Source organism: Schistocerca piceifrons, chromosome 3 (assembly GCF_021461385.2).
Source record: "Schistocerca piceifrons isolate TAMUIC-IGC-003096 chromosome 3, iqSchPice1.1, whole genome shotgun sequence".
In the NCBI taxonomy this organism is placed as follows: domain Eukaryota; kingdom Metazoa; phylum Arthropoda; class Insecta; order Orthoptera; family Acrididae; genus Schistocerca; species Schistocerca piceifrons.
Genome location: NC_060140.1, coordinates 882,976,281 through 882,998,131, shown reverse-complemented (window position 1 = coordinate 882,998,131; position 21,851 = coordinate 882,976,281). Strand labels below are relative to the sequence as shown.

The 21,851-nt window shown below is 45.2% G+C and overlaps 1 protein-coding gene across 1 annotated transcript in view; it reads right to left on the bottom strand.

Moving 5' to 3' along the window:
- Positions 1 to 855: 855 nt before the first annotated feature.
- Positions 856 to 21,851, bottom strand: part of LOC124789151 (cytochrome P450 4g15-like) — a 163,156-nt gene continuing 142,160 nt past the window's right edge. Inside the window, exon 3 of the mRNA XM_047256445.1 lies at positions 856 to 1,296. Within this exon, the coding sequence (XP_047112401.1) occupies positions 856 to 1,296 (441 nt within the window). The remainder of the gene's footprint in view (positions 1,297 to 21,851) is intronic.

Sequence of the window (21,851 nt, the reverse complement as noted above, 5' to 3'; positions counted from 1 at the left end):
AAAAACTTCTTCTTCAATAGAAATGTGTAGTCAGATATAAACCTGTATATGACCAGCATGTATCCACATATTTTTTTAAATTCTATGTGCTATCTTTTGGTCAAGTAAGATGTTTCATATCATAACATTTATTCTGAATATCGCCGTTGAAGAAAAAACACCGTGTAACTGACTCTACCAATTTGCCACACGAATTCAGAAGCGCATAAATGACAGCACCTTTTATAGTTATATTTCTCTCGGAGTTGAAAAGTAGACCTCTGGTGAAGCTTTCGATTGATGAGAATATACAGCACGTCACAAGACAGTGTTTCAATCAAGAAAGAAATCGGTACTCAATTGATAGCAGCGTATTAAAGTGGAGATTTGTTTTTGAGAGTGATTGACAGCTACCAATCACTCCACCATGTTCGATACTCTGTGTGCAGGCCTTCCTGCTTTTCGCTACAGTCTTCCAGCGTATCCATCTCCCTATAGACGACAGCAATATCTGCGAACAGCCTTATGGAGCTCCTCCCATCCAGAATTGTTCTATTCTTTTGCACTTATGTGGAGTAAACGTCTCTTTTTACCTCATTTGACTTTCAGCTTCACTTTCATTGCACATATTTGAAAATTTGTTAGTCCCGCAGGAACAGTATGAAACAGATCAACCGACTGAAATCCGGAAAAGTCATGTAGGAAAAGCCATTTACATGATACTGTTTCTCCAAAGACGATGATATCCTTGGAATGTGGAATTAACTAACTTCACTTGTCATTATTGTAACGGGAATTCTCAGCAAAAATACCCCAGTAACAGCTAAAGCTTTGTAGAAAGATTGCTGACGTTTAATTTCCCACTGCAGAAATGTTTCACGGAGAACTCGAAGGTATGTTGTCTCGTGGGACAAAAGTAACTCTATAGCCAGTGAGTGGAAAGAGTGCTATGGAAAATAGACTCTCTTGTAGATCCTTTCTGCTGGATCCAGGCAGTATACGACAACGCCGCAGCACCGTTGACAGTACAGTTTTAATTTGCAAAGTTGCATACCGGCCTCCCACGCATTTGCGAGGGCCGACACCAAACGGCACGTAGCTGTAAGGTTTCCTGTTTGTCGCGCTGCCAACCTCCAGGAAACGACTGGGGTCGAACTTGTGCGGGTCCGGAAACAGCTGGGGTTGGCGGTGCAACAGGTAGTAGGCGACCATCACGGTGCTGCGACGCGGCGCCGCATACCGACCCCCAGCCAGGGGGGTGTCCTCAGTCACCAGGTATGGTGCGGCAGGCGCCGTTGGGAACAGCCGCAGCGTCTCCTGCAACAAAAAAGGGTAACATAGAGTATCTGTACAAAAAGTCGCACGTACTAGGAACGCCAATGAACCACGGTCACATGACGTGGCTGCGAGGTTGGACAATGTCTGCTACATGTTCAGCTTTGTTTATTGATACTGTAAGGTGGCATCATTTTGTAAGGTGGCATCATTTTGAGCCATGTTACAACTACCACTCCGGAAAGAAGACCCTTTAATAGTATAAACTTCAAGAGAGGAGACCATAAACGATACTGACATCGGCTAGGGATCTTAATTTGTAGCAGAATATCTGCATGTTGGGCGATAGTGAAGCGGACAGAGACGGGAGGCTGAAAGGGGAATGGGAAAGACACAAGCGGGCCAGGCAGGCCTGAGAGCTTTTACATAGAGATGGGGCCCCTCCACGCCCGCACCAGCGTGGTGACCAAACCAAAAGTTCTACTGTCACCTCCGTAAACGTGTTAGTTATCTAGTAAGTGGATCACAGGATGCTGGATTGTGATGTTATCCGTGCGTCTGGGTAAGACTACACATTAACACGGTCCATCAGGTGATAGATAGTGGACGAAACGCGAGTGAGGGTAGCGATTTGAAGAGCAGAGGGAAAGAAGTGCCAAGGCTCGTGCCGTGGGAAAAAAAACCTCTGCGACAGTGGGATGGGTAGTAAGAGCAGTAGTGGCTTACTAGCTGCGATAGTTCATGCGAGGTTGGATTTGTTAGTACGGGTATCATGCATCATTACCGTGGCAAGCGATGGCGATGTATCCCAGTTGCTGCAGCCGCTACATTCCCGGAACAATCAAGTGGGAGATCGGCCATAGATCATCTCACTGTGTGGGGGATATGTGGAGCTTGTCTGCATGCAGTGTACGGTACGGCTTCCCTGCGTGGTGCCAGTTATTCGGCAGTGTATTCCAGCTGGATATCCAGTAATGGCGTCTGATTAACAGGGGCTCACCTGTACCGTTATGTTTGCGTATGCTTGGCCATAGATGTTAGGTCCTTAAAAGTATGTCTTTTGGTCTTTTGTGTTTCAATCTATGGTTGTGGTCGTAGTTCCCCAGATTCAGAATAAACGGGTTCTGCGAATATCTGGAGTTTCTGTGTAGTCTTGTGGTGAGTTTGAAGACAACAGCGCCCGTAAGCTACTCTGGAAACCCCAGGCGGGTGGACCGCGGCTTAGCGGGAGCCACGTGGCCGAGGACAAGGAGAAGACACAAGGGCTCGCTCACAAAACGCGTGGCGGCGTGTTAGTGGTTTTACCAATGGCCGGAGCGGAAGCTTCTGAAACAGTCTGGAAGCTTCTAGAAGCTTCGGTTGGCTGCAAAACTGAGATTGGTCGGCGCTCGGAAACGAACGCCTTCCAGCAACATGATTGGCCAAGCAAATTAAAGGGGGGGGGGAAGAAAAAGAACAGGAGCTACGAAAAAGCGTAGCGACTGTGAAACACTTGTTCCTGGGGCGTCGAGGAGAGAGGTTGGTCCTGGCGAGGTGTGCAACCTCGTTACTGGGACAGAGTGCTTGTAGCGAGAGCCTGAGGATCGTTTGGTGTTCCACGGCAGCCGTGGAGGTGCCTACGGGAGCTTTTGGTGAGGTAGAATTTATGTTATCTCGCTGAGGCGAGCACCTTTGCAGCGATAAGCGTTAGATCACTGTAGCGGTCGTGCATTTGCAACGACGGTTAGGGAAGTAAAGTAATTTGCTGATCGCGTGTCTTTTTCGTTCTATGCTGAGGCTTCACGTTGCTAGTGGCGAGTGTAGTTCTAAATATAATTGCAATTGCTATAGCTGATGTCAGTATTCCTATCACAGGACAGTGCCAGACAGAGCGATTACCAAATGTGAATAGGCAGAACTAAAATGTTCCTCGTACTGTGTAATCTTGTATAGAGTAAATTGCGGAAGAGTAAAGAGTTTAATACTACTGAGTGTATCATTTCATAGCTAGTACTTTCCTTTGTCATTTATTATCTCCTTATTTGTGTATTTCATGTTTGCAGCCACCTGAGGATATGGTTAGAAATCAACCAGATTTCCATGCGACTAGTTGATGTCACATATAGCGCAAAGGATAAGCTTACCCTTCTGGAGAGCGTATAAGTGTCAGGGGGACAAATTAGCGTTATAAAATCCGTTGTGCAAAATTTTTCACTTATACGTTCGGCTGGCTCTGAGCACTATGGGACTTAACAGCTGTGGTCATCAGTCCCCTAGAACTTAGAACTACCTAAACCTAACTAGCCTAAGGACATCACACACATCCATGCCCGAGGCAAGATTCGAACCTGCGACCGTAGCAGTCGTGCGGTTCCGGACTGCGCGCCTAGAACCGCGAGACCACCGCGGCCGGCTATACGTTCGGCTCACAGGCTCACTCAACAGCAGAAAATGGCAAAACAGAAGCGGTAGCATACAAGACCAGTAGAACATTATGCTAGTCACAGTTATTAATTATCACCTCGAAAAATATGAAACCTTGAGCATAAAACGTGATGATGGTGTTAGTTGTTCGCTACACACTCATCCTTCACTGTGACACATTTTTGCCAATTATGGATGACTTGCCAAAGACAGTGGTGTGGAAGTCTGCATTTGTACTGTTCAGGAAATGTTCCGCTCCGAAAATGCCATAATGTGGGATGATTAGAAGCAATGGGGTGAATAGAAATGAACTTACAAAAAAAGTTCTAAACTACTGTGTCAGATGACAAATGGGGATATCATTCAAAAGTTTGTTTATCTAGGTCGGAAGTGGCAGTATACCACCGCTGTTGAGGGCGTCTCCAGACACATCTTCGGCCTGGAATCTCATTGACTGGAGTAGAATTGTCTTCAGTGACGAGTCCTGCTTCGAACTGAACCCAGATGATCAGCAAAGACATGACATTTTCATGGGATATGACATACTGAGATATTTAATCGCACTCTAAGACAAAAAAAAATATCACTACGAAGACGTAGATGTGATGTACAGTCGTGGACAAAACGAGCGAGACCCCTCGCCTTTTCGTTATGCTGATCCGCACAGCTTTAAAGTGTGCTACACAGCGTAACAGGCAAGGCGACGAAGTGCTACCAACATACTATGCACAGGCGAGAAATTGAAAAACCATTCGAACTTTGTCAGACTGTTTTCAATCACGTGTTAAATACAAGACGTAGCCGGCCGTTGTGACATAGCGGTTCTAGGCGCTTCAGTCACGAACCGCGCGGCTGCATAGTATGTTGGTAGCACTTCGTCGCCTTGCCTGTTATGCTGCGTAGCAGACTTTAAAGCTGCGCTGTTCAGCATAACGAAAAGGCGAGGGGTCTCGCTCGTTTTGTCCACGACTGTACATGTACAGAAAAACAAATGATGGAAATTTCAGAAAAATTGGATGATTTATTCAAGACAAAGAGCTTCACAAATTGAGCAAGCTAATAATGCACTGGGATACCAACAAGAATGTCGCCTGCCATGTTTTTGTTGTTGTGGTCTTCAGTCCTGAGACTGGTTTGATGCAGCTCTCCATGCTACTCTATGCTGTGCAAGCCTCTTCATCTCCCAGTACCTACTGCAGCCTACATCCTTCTGAATCTGCTTAGTGTATTCAGCTCTTGGTCTCCCTCTAAGATTTTTACCCTCCACGCTCCCCTCCAATACTAAATTGGTGATACCTTGATGCCTCAGAACACGTCCTACCAACCGATCCCTTCTTCTGGTCAAGTTGTGCCACAAACTTCTCTTCTCCCCAATCCTATTCAATACTTCCGCATTAGTTATGTGATCTACCCCTATAATCTTCAGCATTCTTCTGTAGCACCACATTTCGAAAGCTTCTATTCTCTTCTTGTCCAAACTATGTATCGTCCATGTTTCACTTCCATGCATGGCTACACTCCATACAAATACTTTCAGAAACGACTTCCTGACACTTAAATCAATACTCGATTTTAACAAATATCTCTTCTTCAGAAACGCTTTCCTTGCCATTGCCAGTCCACATTTTGTATCCTCTCTACTTCGACCATCATCAGTTATTTTGCTACCCAAATAGCAAAACTCCTTTACTACTTTAAGTGTCTTATTTTCTAATCTAATTCCCGCAGCATCACCCGACTTAATTCGACTACATTCCATTATCCTCGTTTTGCTTTTGTTGATGTTCATTTTATATCCTCCTTTCAAGACACTGTCCATTCCGTTCAGCTGCTCTTCCAAGTCCTTTGCTGTCTCCAACAGAATTACAATGTCATCGGCGAACCTCAAGAGTTTTTTTTTCTTCTCCATGGATTTTAATACCTACTCCGAATTTTTCTTTTGTTTCCGTTACTGCTTACTCAATATACAGATTGAATAACATCGGGGAGAGGCTACAACCCTGTCTCACTCCCTTCCCAACCACTGCTTCCCTTTCATATCCCTCTACTCTTATAACTGCCATCTGGTTTCTGTACAAATTGTAAATAGCCTTTCGCTCCCTGTATTTTACCCCTGCCATAGGGTCCAATGAACAGTAGTGATGGACTGCAGTGCCATTTCATTTCATAGCAGGACCGCTTTGGTTGTCATCCCTTATATCACAGCGGTACGTCGACGAAATTCTACGCCCCGTAATTGCAAGCCATCCTGGACTTTCATTTCACCATGAGAACATCTTCCTGGACATGTTTAGTGTTTCTACCGCTTGTCTTGGTGTTCCCAAAACCATGCACTGGCCAGCAAGATGGCCGTATCACTCCCCAGTTCATAACATTTGGAGTATTATGGACAGAGCCATCGAACTAGCTCCGGGTTTTGACGGTCTGAAGCGCCAATTGGACAGAATTTGGGATAAAGTCCCTCAGGAGGACGTCCAACTACTCTATCAATCAATGCTAAGCCGGATAACTACTTTGTACAGTGGGGGCCGTTACTGAATGGATTTATTAGTATAAAAATTTGATTTTTATTTTTCACTTGAAGTTCGTCAGTGCCTTCTGCCTGGCGGCTAGTTGCAGCAGATCAGTCACGTTGCCCAGAACCGGACAGAACCACTTTGAGACTCACGTGTTGATGCGGCGGGCTGCGAGAGGCACGAGGTGGACTTTGCGCCGGGGGCCTGGTATGTGCGAACGCAGGGCGTGGCGCGGCTTCGCGCCCGGCGCGCTGCAGCACCCAGGCTCGGCTCGTAGCGGGAAAACAGCGGCCAATATTGACCGACCACACAACGTCAAACATGACCGAAAAGAAAACGGCCACCCTATGGACCGAACAGTGGGAACGAACCCCACATCTGACGCCAATGTTGATGTGTACTTGGGCAGGGAGAAGGGGGAGTGAAGGTTGTTACATAGGCCTCGTGACGACACGGTGCAGGATGTCGAGGGCTCAGGATTAGAGAGTGGGCATCCAGGGCTGCCGTTAAATGACAAAACAGGAAATTAGGTACAATAAAGAAGATGTATTTCAATGTACGGTGTATAAGGGGCTCGCCTAGGGTCGGAAGTTACCAGGTTTAGGCCAGTCTAGGAGGTCGAACAATTAATTGAAATGGGCAACGGAAGGGGAAGCGGTTCATGTTAACTTACGTCTTCCAAGAAGACGTCTGTTCTGCTCGAGGTCTGGATTACAAGGGAGAGAGGCAACTGTGTTCTACTCCGCAGATCACTCCAGCGTCCACACACTTGACCTGTATCCCACGCGCGCTTTTGGCTAAAACCAATGGCGTGAATTCGCTAGCAGTTTCAGCAGAGGGCTCAAGGCGTCTCTTGCCAACAGCTTTAACTGGACAGAAGTACCTCGGTTTTGAAAGACAGGCAACTTGTCTCACGTAGGCACAGCGTAAGTGCTCTGGGAGTAGACTTACAAAGATTTGACTGGGCCTTTGCAATAAATTTTTTAAACCAATTCCCTAAAATATTCCTTGACTGGCTGCCATCATGTGTAACTCACATAAGAATCTGAGTTGGACCGACGCTTTATTAACTTGCTCAATTTGTAAAGCTCTTTGTCTTGAATAAATCATCCAATTTTTCTGAAACTGCAGTAATTTATGTACCTGTACATCTACATCACATCTACGTCTTCGTAGTGCATCTCTTTTTTGTCTTAGAGTACGCTTAAATATGTCAATATCTCATATCTCATGAAAATGCTTTCTTCAAGTTGTTTGTAGTTCCCACAGTGGAGCAGAAATTGCTTCAGTATTCACTTCGCAACAGATTAACGAATTGATTGGCAGCACAACGCAACAGTAATTACTCAATGGCTGATAAACTGCTGTAAGGTATACACAGTATTATTATTATGATGTGTAAATGATTAAACACTAACCATTGGCAGGCATAAGTCGTCCATTTTCTGCCAGTTCAGAAGTGAGAAGTCAGGCAATCGAGTGATTTACAAACAATAAGTATAGCGCACACATTTTAGCTTGGTTAATTTTATATGGGGATGCAGGGTGTGGACGAAGCAAGTGTCGCTAGGCAGAGGATTGGTGCACTGGAAGCACTTTTTATAACAAGTGTCTGACCTCAATGTGGATAGTTACTTTTCTTTACTGAGAAAGTGTAGGCAGCATATACTGAGAATTGCTTCATCATTCTATAAAGAAGGTTTAATAACGCACTTGTTAACAATAAAAATAATTTATCTTTCGTAATTTAAGAAAATAACCGTTCAAAGAAAATTTTTTTTATTGTAAAGTTTACTTCGGCGCTGTGTTGTCGACGCTAGAGAGAGGGAGGGGGACGGTCATTGGATAATATGTAATTACATTCACGGTTAATGGCCTCAGAAAGGTTGGGAATCGCTTATATACGCAATCTAACCACTGTGCCGCATGATGGAGCATTGTTGCTGGACACTTCCAAACAACTCAGCACGGACTGTAGCAGCGTTGTTCCCCTTCAAATGCAGCAAGCGAATAACTGCACGGTAGAATAACTGCACGGTACTCCACTACAGCAATGAGCACCGATATTTTGCTTGAGTTCCTCTAGCGGCATACTGTGGTACTGTGGTCCGAGGATTTCAAGCACGGCACGAGTGCAGACAGCTAACTGAAAATAAATAAAAAGGTAATTACGTAATTTTATATTTTTCGAGATGATAATTACAACTTTTTGACTACCTCCCTTATTTGGGCTCTATATGTCAAGAAAGCAATGAAATCTTTTGTAGCTGATCTGACGTTTGCCTCTGCATTTTTATTTTAAAAATTTTTTGTCGTGTAATTAATCTGGCATCTAAGGGCCATGATACACTTACAACCATTATGACAGTTATTCTCAGTTTTTTTAAAAGTCAGATTTTTTCATTAATACACTGTGACTTCCACGGTGTTCATCTGACCATTTCGTAGCATCTGTTCCTTTCTCGTCGCGGAAAGTCTCAAACGTCCCAACAGCTGTTCTGAAGATGTCAGAGTTAAGTGCGGCTTCTGGTTGTATGCCTATTTCCTTTAGCATGATGGAGCATTCTTGCTCGAGTATTCTTGTTTCCGATTTCGAGACAAAGGTGATGAAGATGCATTTCGTCTATCTGGAATCATTCATACTTCTGACGTACCTAGAAAACCCTGCTCTGCGTTTGTACTTTGCGTCTGTAATGTTTTCTACTCTAGAATATATTTTCTACTCGATTGTCTTACTCAGATACCATTTTTATAACCTGACCCGGCATGTTGTGTGAGAACTTTCTCTCTTTCCTCTCTATTATCCCAGCAAACATCTCTCAAAAGTAATAAGACAGGAAGCGTATAGACAAATTGATTTTACAACAGATGACGTTCTGATGATGAATTTTGATGTTTATGGAAAAGCGTTCTTTGTTGTAAATATTTCGTATGGTTCGGAAGGCTGCCTACATTTTCGTCTCTTGCTTTCAAGGCTTCTTCTGTTTATTTTTTATACGAGGGTGGTCTGAAAAGTTCTCGGAAAGGAATAGAAAAAAATTACTTACATCACTGAAACTTTTTTTAATATTTCAATGTAGTCTCCTTGTAGATTAACTCACCTTGCCCAATGATGATCCAGTGCCTTGATCCCATCTCGAAAATGAGTTTCCTACAGGTCTGCAAAATAGTTGTCAACTCCAGCTATCAATTCTTCGTCTGAAGTGAATCTTCGTCCACTAAGAAAAATTTTCAGTTTTGGGAAGAGATGGAAGTCTAACGGAGCTATATCAGGTGAATAAGGCTGATGTGGCAACAATTAATACTTTAGTTCGTGTAATTTTGCCGTGGTGATGGCACATGTGTGCGGACGTGCGTCAAAAGTCGCGGCAACCACCTTGCAGATAATTTTTTCATTTCTAATTTTTCAGTTAAAATATGATGTACCCTTCCAGATGACATCTGGCAAGCGTGAGCAATTTCACGCACTTTTCAATCGGCGATCCTCCATTACCATTTTGGGCACGTTTGCAATGATTTCTGGAGTAGTGGCACATCTTGGCCGACCACTGCGCGGATCATTATCTAAGCACTCCCGACCAAATTTAAATTCATTTGTCCACTTGGCAACAGTTGAATATGAAGAAGCGGAGTCCCCCAGTGTATTTTGGAAATCGGCACGAATGTCCTTTGCTTTCATACCTTTCTTCACGAAGTACTTAATCACTGCCCGAATCTCGATTTTTTCCATCTTTGCAAATTACTATGCGGGATCAACAACACAGACACATCAACGTCACAGCTCTATTCCAAGAGCACTGACGTGGCACGTATTAACAGGCAACAGTCCAATGAATAACACGTGGACAATTAGTTGCGCTAGCGCTGACCTCTCGTGGTGATTCCGAGAACTTTTCAAACCACCCTCGTAATATTGCATGTGTCCATGTTAGCCAAATCAATATGGTAATGGCGCGAGTCGCTACATAATTCACATATGGCTGTAAGAAAATTTGAAAAGGACACTTAAAATTACAAAACCGAAACAACACGCTACAACGCAAGGTTCTAAACTACTGCAGAAGAGAAGGTGTATGCCACAAGGAAGCTTTACAACTTCATTTCAAAATTTGGGATTTATCACTAAAACATGTTGAACCATATTGGAAATGAAGCCAATTCATCTCTCTACAATGGTTAATGTGATGTTCAAGTGAAAAGCTTTTTCCCATTTAGTGTTCACTGAGAGAATGTGACCATTCCCCTTGAATGGGTCAGTATTATTAGTCACCAATTCCACGATGGACTGTATGCTCACGGATGCACAACACAGATGTAACTCAGAACTATTGAACACTGTTTTTATTATTAATCGAACGCTATACTACCACTTTATAATAGGCATCTGTTCAACTGTGAGAGTATAGTTTTTATTTTTGAGAGTACCACACTTTGTTTTTCTGTCAACCAAATTACATTTAGATACATGTGAATTCTTCCTGTATTCGTGGCTTTAGTGGTTTCTACACTGGTTAGTAATACGAGAAAAACATCATGAATTGGCTGTTCAACGCAAATAGAAACCTCCTACGTCAAAACCACCACTCTAGATTAACCTGAACTCTGAACACAGTCGATGGGACAATAACGCTGAGAGCTGCCTCTTGATTTCATGGGAGAAGTTGAGACCATATGTACAAGAATAGAAAAGAAAATGATAAAAGATTTAAGGATGCGATCAAAATGTTTTTGTTCTAAGGCCGTGTAGTTCGGTATGCGAGTCAGGCAAAATCGCCGTGAGCATTGAGGCATGCTTGATGCACATTCTCGTCCGAAAGGAATCGACGGGTCTTCTAGGCCTTTTTTAAAGGAAAGAAGGCATGATAATCGCTTGGGGAGAGATCAGGACTGTAGGGCGTGTGCTGAAGTGTCTCCCACTTGAGTCGGCGTAACTTCTGCTTTACGACTTCTGAGATTATCGTGAAGCGACCGGTTCGGATATTGGCGCAGTGGTTTTCGACAGAAATGCTGCCCTATACACATTCTTCATTCTCCGATGGGTGTCTTCCAGTGTTTGTCCTTCGGCAGCCAAGAAAAGAATAAGAATACATTTTTCCTGTTTTGACGCATTTAACAATGACGCCACCATCATGTTTCCACATTTACCGCACCCACACTCATCCCTTCCCTATTTTTTTCTTTATTGAAATTTCATTGCCCTGACCCATTTGGGAATTAAAATATACACCAATATGGGGACACGCACTGGGGCACGGTTAAAAAGCCGACATAAAGTTAAAAGAACACAGCTGGCAATTCGTTGCACACTTAAAATCACTGGAGTCAAACACAAGTGAAAAAGTCGGCCACAGTATAAAAAGTCAACGAACAGTCATGGCCTATATATAAGTCGAGCACACAGTTAAAGCCACATTACTTGATGACGCTGTATAACGACACAGAACACAATGCAGTACACTTGATAATGAATAAAAACCTGGGAGGGTCTTTCAGAGGTGGGGGACAAGGGAGAAGGGAAAGGAGGCGAGCAGGAGAGGAGAGAAAGGTGGGGGGGCGCCAAAGGGGGGCCGGGGAGGGAAGGGATGGGAGAGGAAAACAGGTGAGGAGGGGGTGCAGGGACTCAGGGTGGAAGGAGGAAAATCTGCTCTGGGAGACGGAGGGGAGAGGAAAAGGGGGGCCCTGGGGAGGGGGAGGACAAGGCCAGTCTACAGTTGTTAGGAAGGGTAGAAGTCACAGTGAAGTTCATCATCTGGGAGGGGGAAGTGATGGAAATTGCGCTGATGAAGGAGATGGAGGGAGTGGAAGAAGAGAGAGGGGGGGATACAGCGATAGAGGTGTGGCAATGGGCAAGGGGTGGAGAGGAAGGAGGAAACCAGAGGGTAGGGGGATCAAGCCTGTGGACAGTGTAAAGGATGCGGAGATGTTGGAGGAAAAGAAGGAGGTGGGGGAAGGGGATGAGGTCGTGTTGGGGAAGGAAGACGGATACGGAAGGTAATGTGGAGTATGTGGCATTCTAGGATTTGGAGGGCCTGATAAAAGCGAGGGGGGTGGGGGGGGGTGGAGATATCCAAGCAACGCTGGCATAACAGGATGGTTGAGGGATTTGTAGATCTGGAGGATGGTGGAAGGATGCAATTCCCATGTCTGGCCAGACAAGAGTTTCAGGAGGCAGAGGTGGGAATGGGGTTTCTACTGGATGGTCTGGAGGTGAGGGGTCCAGGTGAGGTGATGGTTGAGGGTGAGGCCAAGGTTTCTCAGGGTGCAGGTGAGCTGGATGGGATGACCATAAATGGTGAGGTAGAAATCATGGAGCTGGAAGGAGTGGTTAGACCAAGTGCTGAACTGGTCAAGGTGGGTTTTCAGGGTGTGTTGGGGCCGTTCAAAGGTAGGGTAGAGAGCCAGGAAGGCAGAGTCATCAGCATACTGGAGGAGGTGGGTAGGTATGGGTGGCTTGGCATACTGGCAGTGTACAGGAGATAGAGGAGAGGTGAGAGGACAGAGCCCTGGGGGATGCCAGCAATGGGATAAAAGGGATGGTAGTTGGTGTCATGGAGAGTGACACAGGAAGGACAGCGTGACAGGAAGGCAGCGACCAAACAGACAAAACTGACAGGCAGGGCGTAGGTTTGGAGTTTAAAGAGGAGACCGGGATGCCATACACGATTGTAGGCATTTTGGAGGTCGAGGGAAACGAAAATGGCAGATTGACGAGAGTTAAGTTGGAGGGAGGGAAGGTGGACGAGTTTAAGGAGTTGGTTTTCGGCAGAGAAAGGGGGTCGGAAGCCACACTGGGGAAGGGGGAGGAGGCAACGTTGACGGAGGTGGTGATGGATACGACGGGAGAGGATGGATTCAAAGACCTTACTGAAGACAGAGGTGAGGCAGAATGGACGATAGGAAGACGCGACGGAAGGGAGTTTTTTGGGTTTGAGGAATAGGAGGATGTGGGAAGTCTTCCACATGTCGGGGTAGAAGCCAGTAGAGAGGATGACGTTGTATAGATTGGCAAGGACAGCCAGGAAGGAGAAGGGGCATTCTCTGAGGTGGCGGTAGGTGACACAGCCGTCACCAGGGGCTGTGCTGCATTTTGACCAGAGATAAGTTTAATGTCTTGTGCTGCGATGCGATTGGAGTGTTGATGTCGGAGGGGGGGGGGGGGGGGGCAACTGCCCCAAGTATTGGAGACTGGGAGCAAGTGGAGCGATCAAGATATTGGCGCGTTCCATGACGGTGGGGAATAGAGAATAATCAATTGCTATGTGATGGGCAACAAAGCTGACAGAGTGCACCGTGGGTAAGTGGTGTCGTAAGACCACTGCAGCTGTCGTTGACGTCCTCAGACACGTCAGCTAAGGCGGCGGCGACAGATGTGCCGTTGATGTCTCCACTGCCACCCGGCAGGCGCCTCAACAACTCTGACCACTGCAGAAGCGCTGTGACCAGTAGGCTACGCCGTGGCAGTGACGGCTCTGCGTCTCGTGTCTTACGGCAGGCTGCTCTGACACAGGTTCGAACTGCAGACTCCGTACAGCACTGCGGCTGGTCCCCTAGTGTCACAACACCACGGTTGTATTCCAGCAAGATGATTTCAGTACAAAAGTGGCTAGTTATTAATACGCTCATGGGCCGTGCTTGTTTGGGCTTTGCTATGCTTTGTGGTATGTCTACTAAACATTTCTACAGTTGGTGTGGAAAGGCTTCCGCCTTCCTCCGCTCAAGTGCTGCTGTGGCAGCTATTTCCACACTTCGCCTCTCCGGTTCACCTCGCAACATGCGATGGCGCCGTTGTGTGACGTAAGACACACTGGCTCTGCTGTAATCTACGTCCTACTTTGCATGTTTCTGACCAGATGTGGTCGGTGTGCTACATTGCGCTCCCTCTTAACAAGAACCGGTTCCTCAGATTGTGTTAGCTACACCATCCTTAAACACTGGCGGCTGGCCCAGCCGGTTCCAGTACACTGTTTCAAGATTACTTTTACCATCAACTTTCCTTAAACACTACTAGCCCTAAATCCATTAGGTTTCTGCTCAACGTAATTTATTGTCACAGTTTTCTCTACTGCCTCATAGACTCTGGGAATTCAGTCCCTCAGAATCTGAAAAAAGACTGGGTTCAAACTTTGTCTTGTGTTCCCCTTTTTGCATATGTAAACAAGGACTATGTGATGCCCCAGAGATGTAAGGCTGATACGAAGGTCTTCACACTCTCTAGTGCCACGTGGCCGTCTGAGTCCGTTCGTCTTCCGACCGAACGTTCTCGAGAGCAACAGTGCCAGCAGTCAGGTACAGTGGCTACATTCCCACAAAGTTGTTCTGCAGTATCGCAAAGCTCCTCGTAGCCCTATTAGACTACCTCGTTCAGTCTCAGCCGGTGCAACAGGCGTGGAACTCCATCCCACAAAACGACATCCGGCACCTGTGCAGCACAATGCATGCACGTTTGCGTGCTTTCATTCAATATTATGGCGTCTGCAACGGTTGTTAATATACCAGAATTTCACATATGCAATGGCTTATCTCGCGTTTACATAAACCTGTGATCTTTCAATGTTAATCACTTAAATACGCGGGTTATTCGGAAAGTAAGGAACGATCGGTCGCGAAATGGAAACCACAGTGAAAATCCGATGAAGTTTTGCACAGGTGTGTTGGGCAGTGTCCCTAGTATGCCCGTCGATCGCGTTACGTCCTTCTTTTTAGTTCTGAGCACACAGGGGGCACATAAAGATACCTAGAACAATAGTGTCTCCCGCCAAGTACGAGGGCCTGATGAGAAATTTCGCCTGAAGCTGTGCAGCCAACATTACATAACTGTCGTGCGCTTTCTTCTTCTAGACAATTCTCAGCCGCATTCTGCAGGGGCAATGAGGATTCTTGTGCACCGGTTTCAGTTGCAAATGTTTGATTACCCACAATATGGCCCGTAATTGTCTCCCTCTGAGTTTCATCTATGCTCAGATGAACCGCTGGCTATGAAGACAACATTTTGGCACAGACAACGAGCTGCAGACCAGCGTAGAAAACTGGCGGAAAGCACTTTCGGCTGCTTTCTATAACGAGGGTATTGGAAAGTTGGTACAATGCAACGACAAACGTCTGAATCGGATCGGCGACTATGTAGATATGTAGCTGGAAGTTGTAGCTAAGTGTTGCAAATAAAATAGTTTTGATTTTCACTGTGGTTTACATTTAGCGACCTATAGTTCCTTACTTTCCGAATAACCCTCGTATGTTCCCGAAATTTTAAACAACTAAATTAATTATTTTTGGTGTATTTTGCTTGCCCTTTTCTCACATGATATCTACATCTACGTGAGTACTCTGCTATTCACAATAACGTGCCTGGCAGAGGGTTCAATGAACCAGCTTCACGCTGTCTCTCTACCTTCTACTCTCGAACGCCACGCGGCAAAATAGAGCACTTAAATTTTTCTGTGCAAGCCCTGATTTCTCTAATTTTATCATGATGATCATTTCTCCCTATGTAGGTGGGTGCCAACAGAAAGTTTTCGCAATGGGAGGGGAAAACTGGTGATTGAAATTTCGTGAGAAGATCCCGTCGCAACGAGAAACGCCTTTGTTTTAATGATTGACACTCCAGTTCACATACCATGTCTGTGGCACTATCTCACCTATTTCGCGATAATACAAAACGAGCTGCCCTTTTTTGAATTTTTTCAGCCTCATCCGTCTGTCCCACCTGATGCGGATCCCAAACCGCACAGCAATACTCCAGAATAGGGCGAACAAGCGTGGTGTAAGCAGTCTTTTTAGTAGACCTGTAGCACTTTCTAAGTGTTCTGCCAATGAATCGCAGTCTTTGGTTTGCTCTACCCACAATATTACCTATATGATCGTTCCAATTTAGGTTATTTGTAATTGTAATCCTTAAGTATTCAGTTGAATTTACAGCCTTCAGATTTGTGTGACTCATCGCGTAATCGAAATTTAGCTGATTTCTTTTAGTACTCATGTTAAGAACTTCACACTTTTCCCTATTCAGGGTCAATTGCCACTTTTCGCACCATGTAGATATCTTATCTAAAGCATTTTGCAACTCGTTTCGATCATCTGGTGACTTTACAGGACGGTAAATGACAGCATCATCTGCAAACAGTCTAAGACGGCTACTCAGATTGTCTCCTATGTCGTTAATATAGATCAGGAACAATAGACGGCGTATAAGACTTCCTTGGGGAACGCCGGATATTACTTCTGTTTTATTCGATGACTTTCCGTCTATTACTACGAACTGTGACCTTTCTGACAGCAAATCACGAATCCAGTCGCACAACTGAGGCGATACTCCGTAGGCACGCAGTTTGGTCAGAAGACGCTTGTGAGGAACGGTGTCGAAAGCTTTCTGGAAATCTAAAAATACGGAAACAATTTGACATCCCCTGTCGATAGCACTTATTACTTCATGAGTATAAAGAGCTAGTTGTGTTTCACAAGAACTATATTTTCTGAAACCGCGCTGACTATGTGTCAATAAATCATTTTCTTCGAGATACTTAATAATGTTGGAATACAGTATATGTTCCAAAACCCTACTGCAAATCGACGTTAGTGATATGGGCCTGTAATTCAACGGATTAGTCATACTTCCATTTTTGGGTATTGGTGTGACTTGAGCAATTTTCTAGTCTTTAGTTACGGATCTTCCTGTGAGCGAGTGGTTGTATATAATTGCTAAATATGGAGCTATTTTATCAGCATAGTCTGAGAGGAACCTGACTGGTATACAATCTGGACCGGAGGCCTTGCCTTTATTAAGTGATTTAAACTGCTTCGTTACTCCGAGGATATCTACTTCTATGTTTCTCATCTTGGCAGTTGTTCTTGATTGGAATTCAGGAATATTTACTTCGTCTTCTTTGGTGAAGGAGTTTCGGAGAAGCGTGTTTGATAACTCTGCTTTAGTGGCACTGTCATCAGTGACTTCACCGTTGTTATCGCGCAGTGAAGGTATTGATTGTGTCTTGCCACTGGTTTGCTTTATGTATGACCAGAATCTCTTTGGGTTTTCTGCCAGATTTCGAGACAGAATTTCGTTGTAAACAACGGACGAGGGACAACAGGCACATTCCATATTTCTTTTTCTCTAGAAAGCATTTGATACGGCGCTCCACTACAGACTGTTAATGAATGTCCAGGCATACAGATTAGGTTTCCAGGCATGTGAGCGGCTCGCAGACTTCTTAAGTGATGGGACCAGGCTCGTCGTTCCCAACGGCGAGAGTTGAGAGAGAGCAGCACCTCAGCAGTGCGCCAGGCAAGTGTGGTAGCATCATTCTTATTCTCTAGTACATAAATGATCTGATGGACAGAGTGAGCTGAAATCTGCGGCTGTTTTGTGACGGTGCTGTGAGGTACGGGAGGGTGTCGTCGTTGAGTAACTGTGGGAGGATACAATACGACTTAAGACCAAATTTCTAGTTGGTTTAATGGATGACAGCTTGCTATAAATGTAGAAAAATGTAAGTTAATGCAGGTGAGTAGAAAAACATTCCGACGCTGTTTGAACAAAGCGTTACTGCTTGCCACAGTCACTTCGATTAAATATCTAGGGGTAGCGCTGCAAAGCGATGTGGAACAGAATAAGCGCGTAAGGGAGATAGTAGGGAAGCCGAATGGTGGACTTAACGTTATTGGGAGAATTTTAGGAACATGCGGTTCTTCTGTAAAGGAGAACGCTTGTTAGGATACTAGTGCGACCCATTGTTGAGTACTGGTCGAGTGCTTGGGATCCACACCACGTTGGATTAAAGGAAGAAGATGGGTCTAGCCGCTAGATTAGTTACTTGTAGGCTCGATCAACATGCTAGTATCACGAAGATGCTTCGTGAACTAAACCCGGAATTCCTGGAGGGAAGATGACCTTCTTTTCGCGAAACACTTTAAGAAAATTTAAAGAACCGCATTTAAAGCGACAGCAGAACGACTCTGCTGCCTGCCACCAACGAACATTTCACATTAAGAGCACGAAGACAAGACAAGAGAGATTGGGGCTCGCGCGGGGACATATAGATACTCTTTTTTCCCTCGTTCTGTGTTTATGACTGGAATAGGACAGGAAATAACTAGTAGTGGGAAAAGACGCCCTGCGCCAGGCACCTTACGACGGCTTACGGTGTATGTATATACGCAGACCCAGAGCAAACAGGAGAAAAAGGATATGTGTCGAGTTAGGGAACACTTAACGAACATTTAAAAATACTATAAAAGAGAGAAACGATCACCATGATAAAATATGGGACACAAAACCTCGCACGGAAAGATATAGGTGTTCGTTCTTTGTGCGCGCTATATGAAAAATTTGGAAATTTGTGGTAAGTTCCTAAGCGACCAAGCTGCTGAGGTCATCGGTCTCTAGGCTTACACACTACTTAATCTAAATTAAACTAACTGACACTAAGGACAGCACACACACACACAAACACCCATGCCCCAGGGAGGACTCGAACCTCCGACGGGGGATGTCACGTGAACGGTGGCAAGGCGCTATGCGAGATTGGAATGGTGGAGAATTGTGAAGGTGGTTCGATGAACCCTCTGACAGGGACTTAAATGTTATTTGCAGAGTATCCATGTACATGTAGATGCTGTTCATCAAGCTATATCAAAACACACCAAAAATCGAAAGTTCTGTCGAATTGCTTCAGAAAAGCTATGAGCCAGAAGCAACATAAATTGCAAGTATAAATACTCCACAATCAACCGTAAGTTTCAAAACTGACATGTTTCGGAAAAATATAATGAGAAACCAAAAAAGTGATCCACGTTGGCGACGGTCCACGTGAGGTTCATATATAAGTAGCGAAGTTCAGTGATCTCATAGGTGAACAGAATTAATATGTTGGACAAATTTAGTGGAAAATTTGGAGTTGGTCCAATAAGGAAAATTACTGAAGAAATGAGAAGAAGAGGAGGAGTTTAGTGTTTTAACGTCTCGTCGACAACGTGGTCATTAGCGACGGAGCACAATCTCGGATTTGGGAAGGATGGGGAAGGAGATCGGCCGTGCCCTTTCACAGGAACCATCACGACATTTGCCTGAAGCGACTTAGAGAAATCACAGGAAACCTAAATCAGGATGGCCGGACGCGGATTTGAACCGTCGTCCTCCCGAATGCGAGTCCAGTGTGCTAACCATTGCACCACCTCGCTCGGTGGAAGACTCAAGATATGAACAGGGTGGGTATTGTAATAATAGTGTTCAGAAGAAGCGGCGAAGGGGATTAATTTTTGTTTAACAATTACTATTTGAATGTGTGAATCCAACTAAGCGGAAATTGCATTCAGTAGTGTTTAGCAAACAATTTAAGGAAGTATTGCTGGACTGGGCTGCTAGACGAAAGATCGAATAAAAAATTGTGTGGCTAGAGAGAGAAATGTCCGACAGGGGTAAACTCTAGTTGTTACAGGGATGCAGTCACTTATTAACAAGGGGCCATAATGCACTTGTTTATGTGACTCTTTGTTCATTTTTGGAAGTTAGAATAGTTTAGAATATCTGTGAAACCAAATATGAATAACTGTTTTAGATGATTGTAAGAACGAGCAAATTTTTGTCCAGTTATGTTATACTATTATTTGTATCTAATATGGCGCAAAGTTGTTGTTACACATACGAATGGGTGAAAGTATTACATAAAGGGATCAAGGCATTCGCTGTTGCAAAGGCGCATTTCTCAAATTAGGTGGCAGACATCACAAAGGCGTCAGATTCCGTATCATACTTGTAACGGAAGATTCCTGTCGCCACAGACGCGTTTTTTTTTCTAGTAAACAGGTAAATCAGAAAAGACAGACGCTCAGAGTGGTGTGTGTTATTTGATGTTAGTCGGAGAAGTAGTCAAGTCGTCTATGGAGTACTGAGTAAAAATCGCACAGTTTTATTGTATCTATATTTTAGAAATGATTATCTGATTCTGGACAACAATGCGTCCCTTTATCTTTCCTAACAACAGTTGTAAATAATCGCATTTATATTTAAATTTGTAGACATACTTGTCTTTCTTTGGTTCCTGAGAGGTGAGGGTTTCTTTCCAGAGTTTACTCTTCTTGTGACATTGCCTCACTATATCTTCAAGGTGCTTTATACACTGAAGATCCAAAGAAATTGGTACACCTTCCTTAAGCTGCGTTTTTTTTTTGTGATATGTTACAATACAGCATCACCGGTCTATTGCGGTCTAACTGAGTTGGTGAGGCAGTAAATTTCCACAGGGCAGTGACTGCGTCACTGCAATTCACTTTGGAGGTGTGGCGGTGGGACTTGTAGTCCCATACCACCCTCTGACGGTGACAGTACTACATGAGTCAGGCAGAAAAATTTAGCTTAACATGGGCAGGTATGATTGGAAAGTATTGGACGTAGAATGGGGGCAAGTCCCGCCAAAGGATGCGTCCGTGGTGGGCGTGCCAGACCTATCGTTAGCCATGGTCGGAATCCGTTTCCTCTAGGATGGTTAGGGGAACCGGATGTCGATGCCAGCGGCGTGGAAGTGTGGTCTCAACGTGGCGTAACCCATGGACAGTGTCCCGCAAGGCATCCACTTTCTCATAGAGCCGCCGCGCGTGGTTGCGTATGGTCGTCTTTAGGGGGACGATATCCGCTTCCTCGTGGAGAGTGACAATTCTCGTGAGTGGCGGGGCGTGCAGGCTCCACCTGAGCACCTTGTTCTGCAGGCGCTGCAATGTCCGCATCCTGGTGACACTAATCGTGGCCCATGCAGCAGATCCATACGTGAGGGCAGGCAGTATAACTGTTCGGTAAATGCGGAGCTTGGTATGTAGGTTAAGTTCCCTACTGCGAAAGAGCGGGTACAAAGCACTGGTTAGCTTTTGCCCCTTGTTGGTGATATACTCCGCATGACAGTGGAAGAGCAACTTGTGGTCCATCTAGACCCCGAGATAGATGGTTGTCGGGGACCAGGGCACCTGCACACCTGCAATCGAGATATTGCGGCGGAGGACTGGGCGCCGTTTCGTGAAGTAAACTGCCGTAGTTTTGGCGGCATTGAGAGCTATTTTGTTTGTCCGGCACCAGGTGATAGTGGCGTCCACCTGTCGCTGGAGGCGGGCGACGACGGCGTCAGTAATGCGGCCAGTGGTGTATAGCGCTGTGTCGTCAGCGTATTGTGCAAGGTGGCACTCGGGGATGACCGGCATATCATTGACATAGATATTAAATAGGATGGGAGATAGCACCGATCCTTGCGGAGTGCCTGCCGACAACTGGCGAATGCCAGAACGAATTCCCCGTTGAGCCACTAGGAAAGTCCTACCACGGAGCAAGTCATCCACGATCTTGACATAAATATCCGGTATAGGGGTCTGTGTCAGCATCTTGTGTACGAGGTTGTCTTGCCAGATCTTATCGTAGGCGTTTTGCAAGTTCAGAAAAACGGCAGCTGTCGACTTGGCAGTGTTGAAGCCTTTGCTGATGTGTTCAGTGATCCGTAGGACCTGAAGTTCAGCAGAGAGGTGCGAAGTGAATCCAAACTGTTCAGGACGGATCGTCCCAGCTGTGCAAGAGGTTGGGAAAGTCGGTGAAGGATCACAGATTCAAGGATCTTCGCCATAGTGTTTAGGAGGCTGATGGGCCTGTTGTTGGTGGGGACTGTAGGGTCTTTGAACCTCTTGGGGATCGCAATCAGCTTGGCTTGT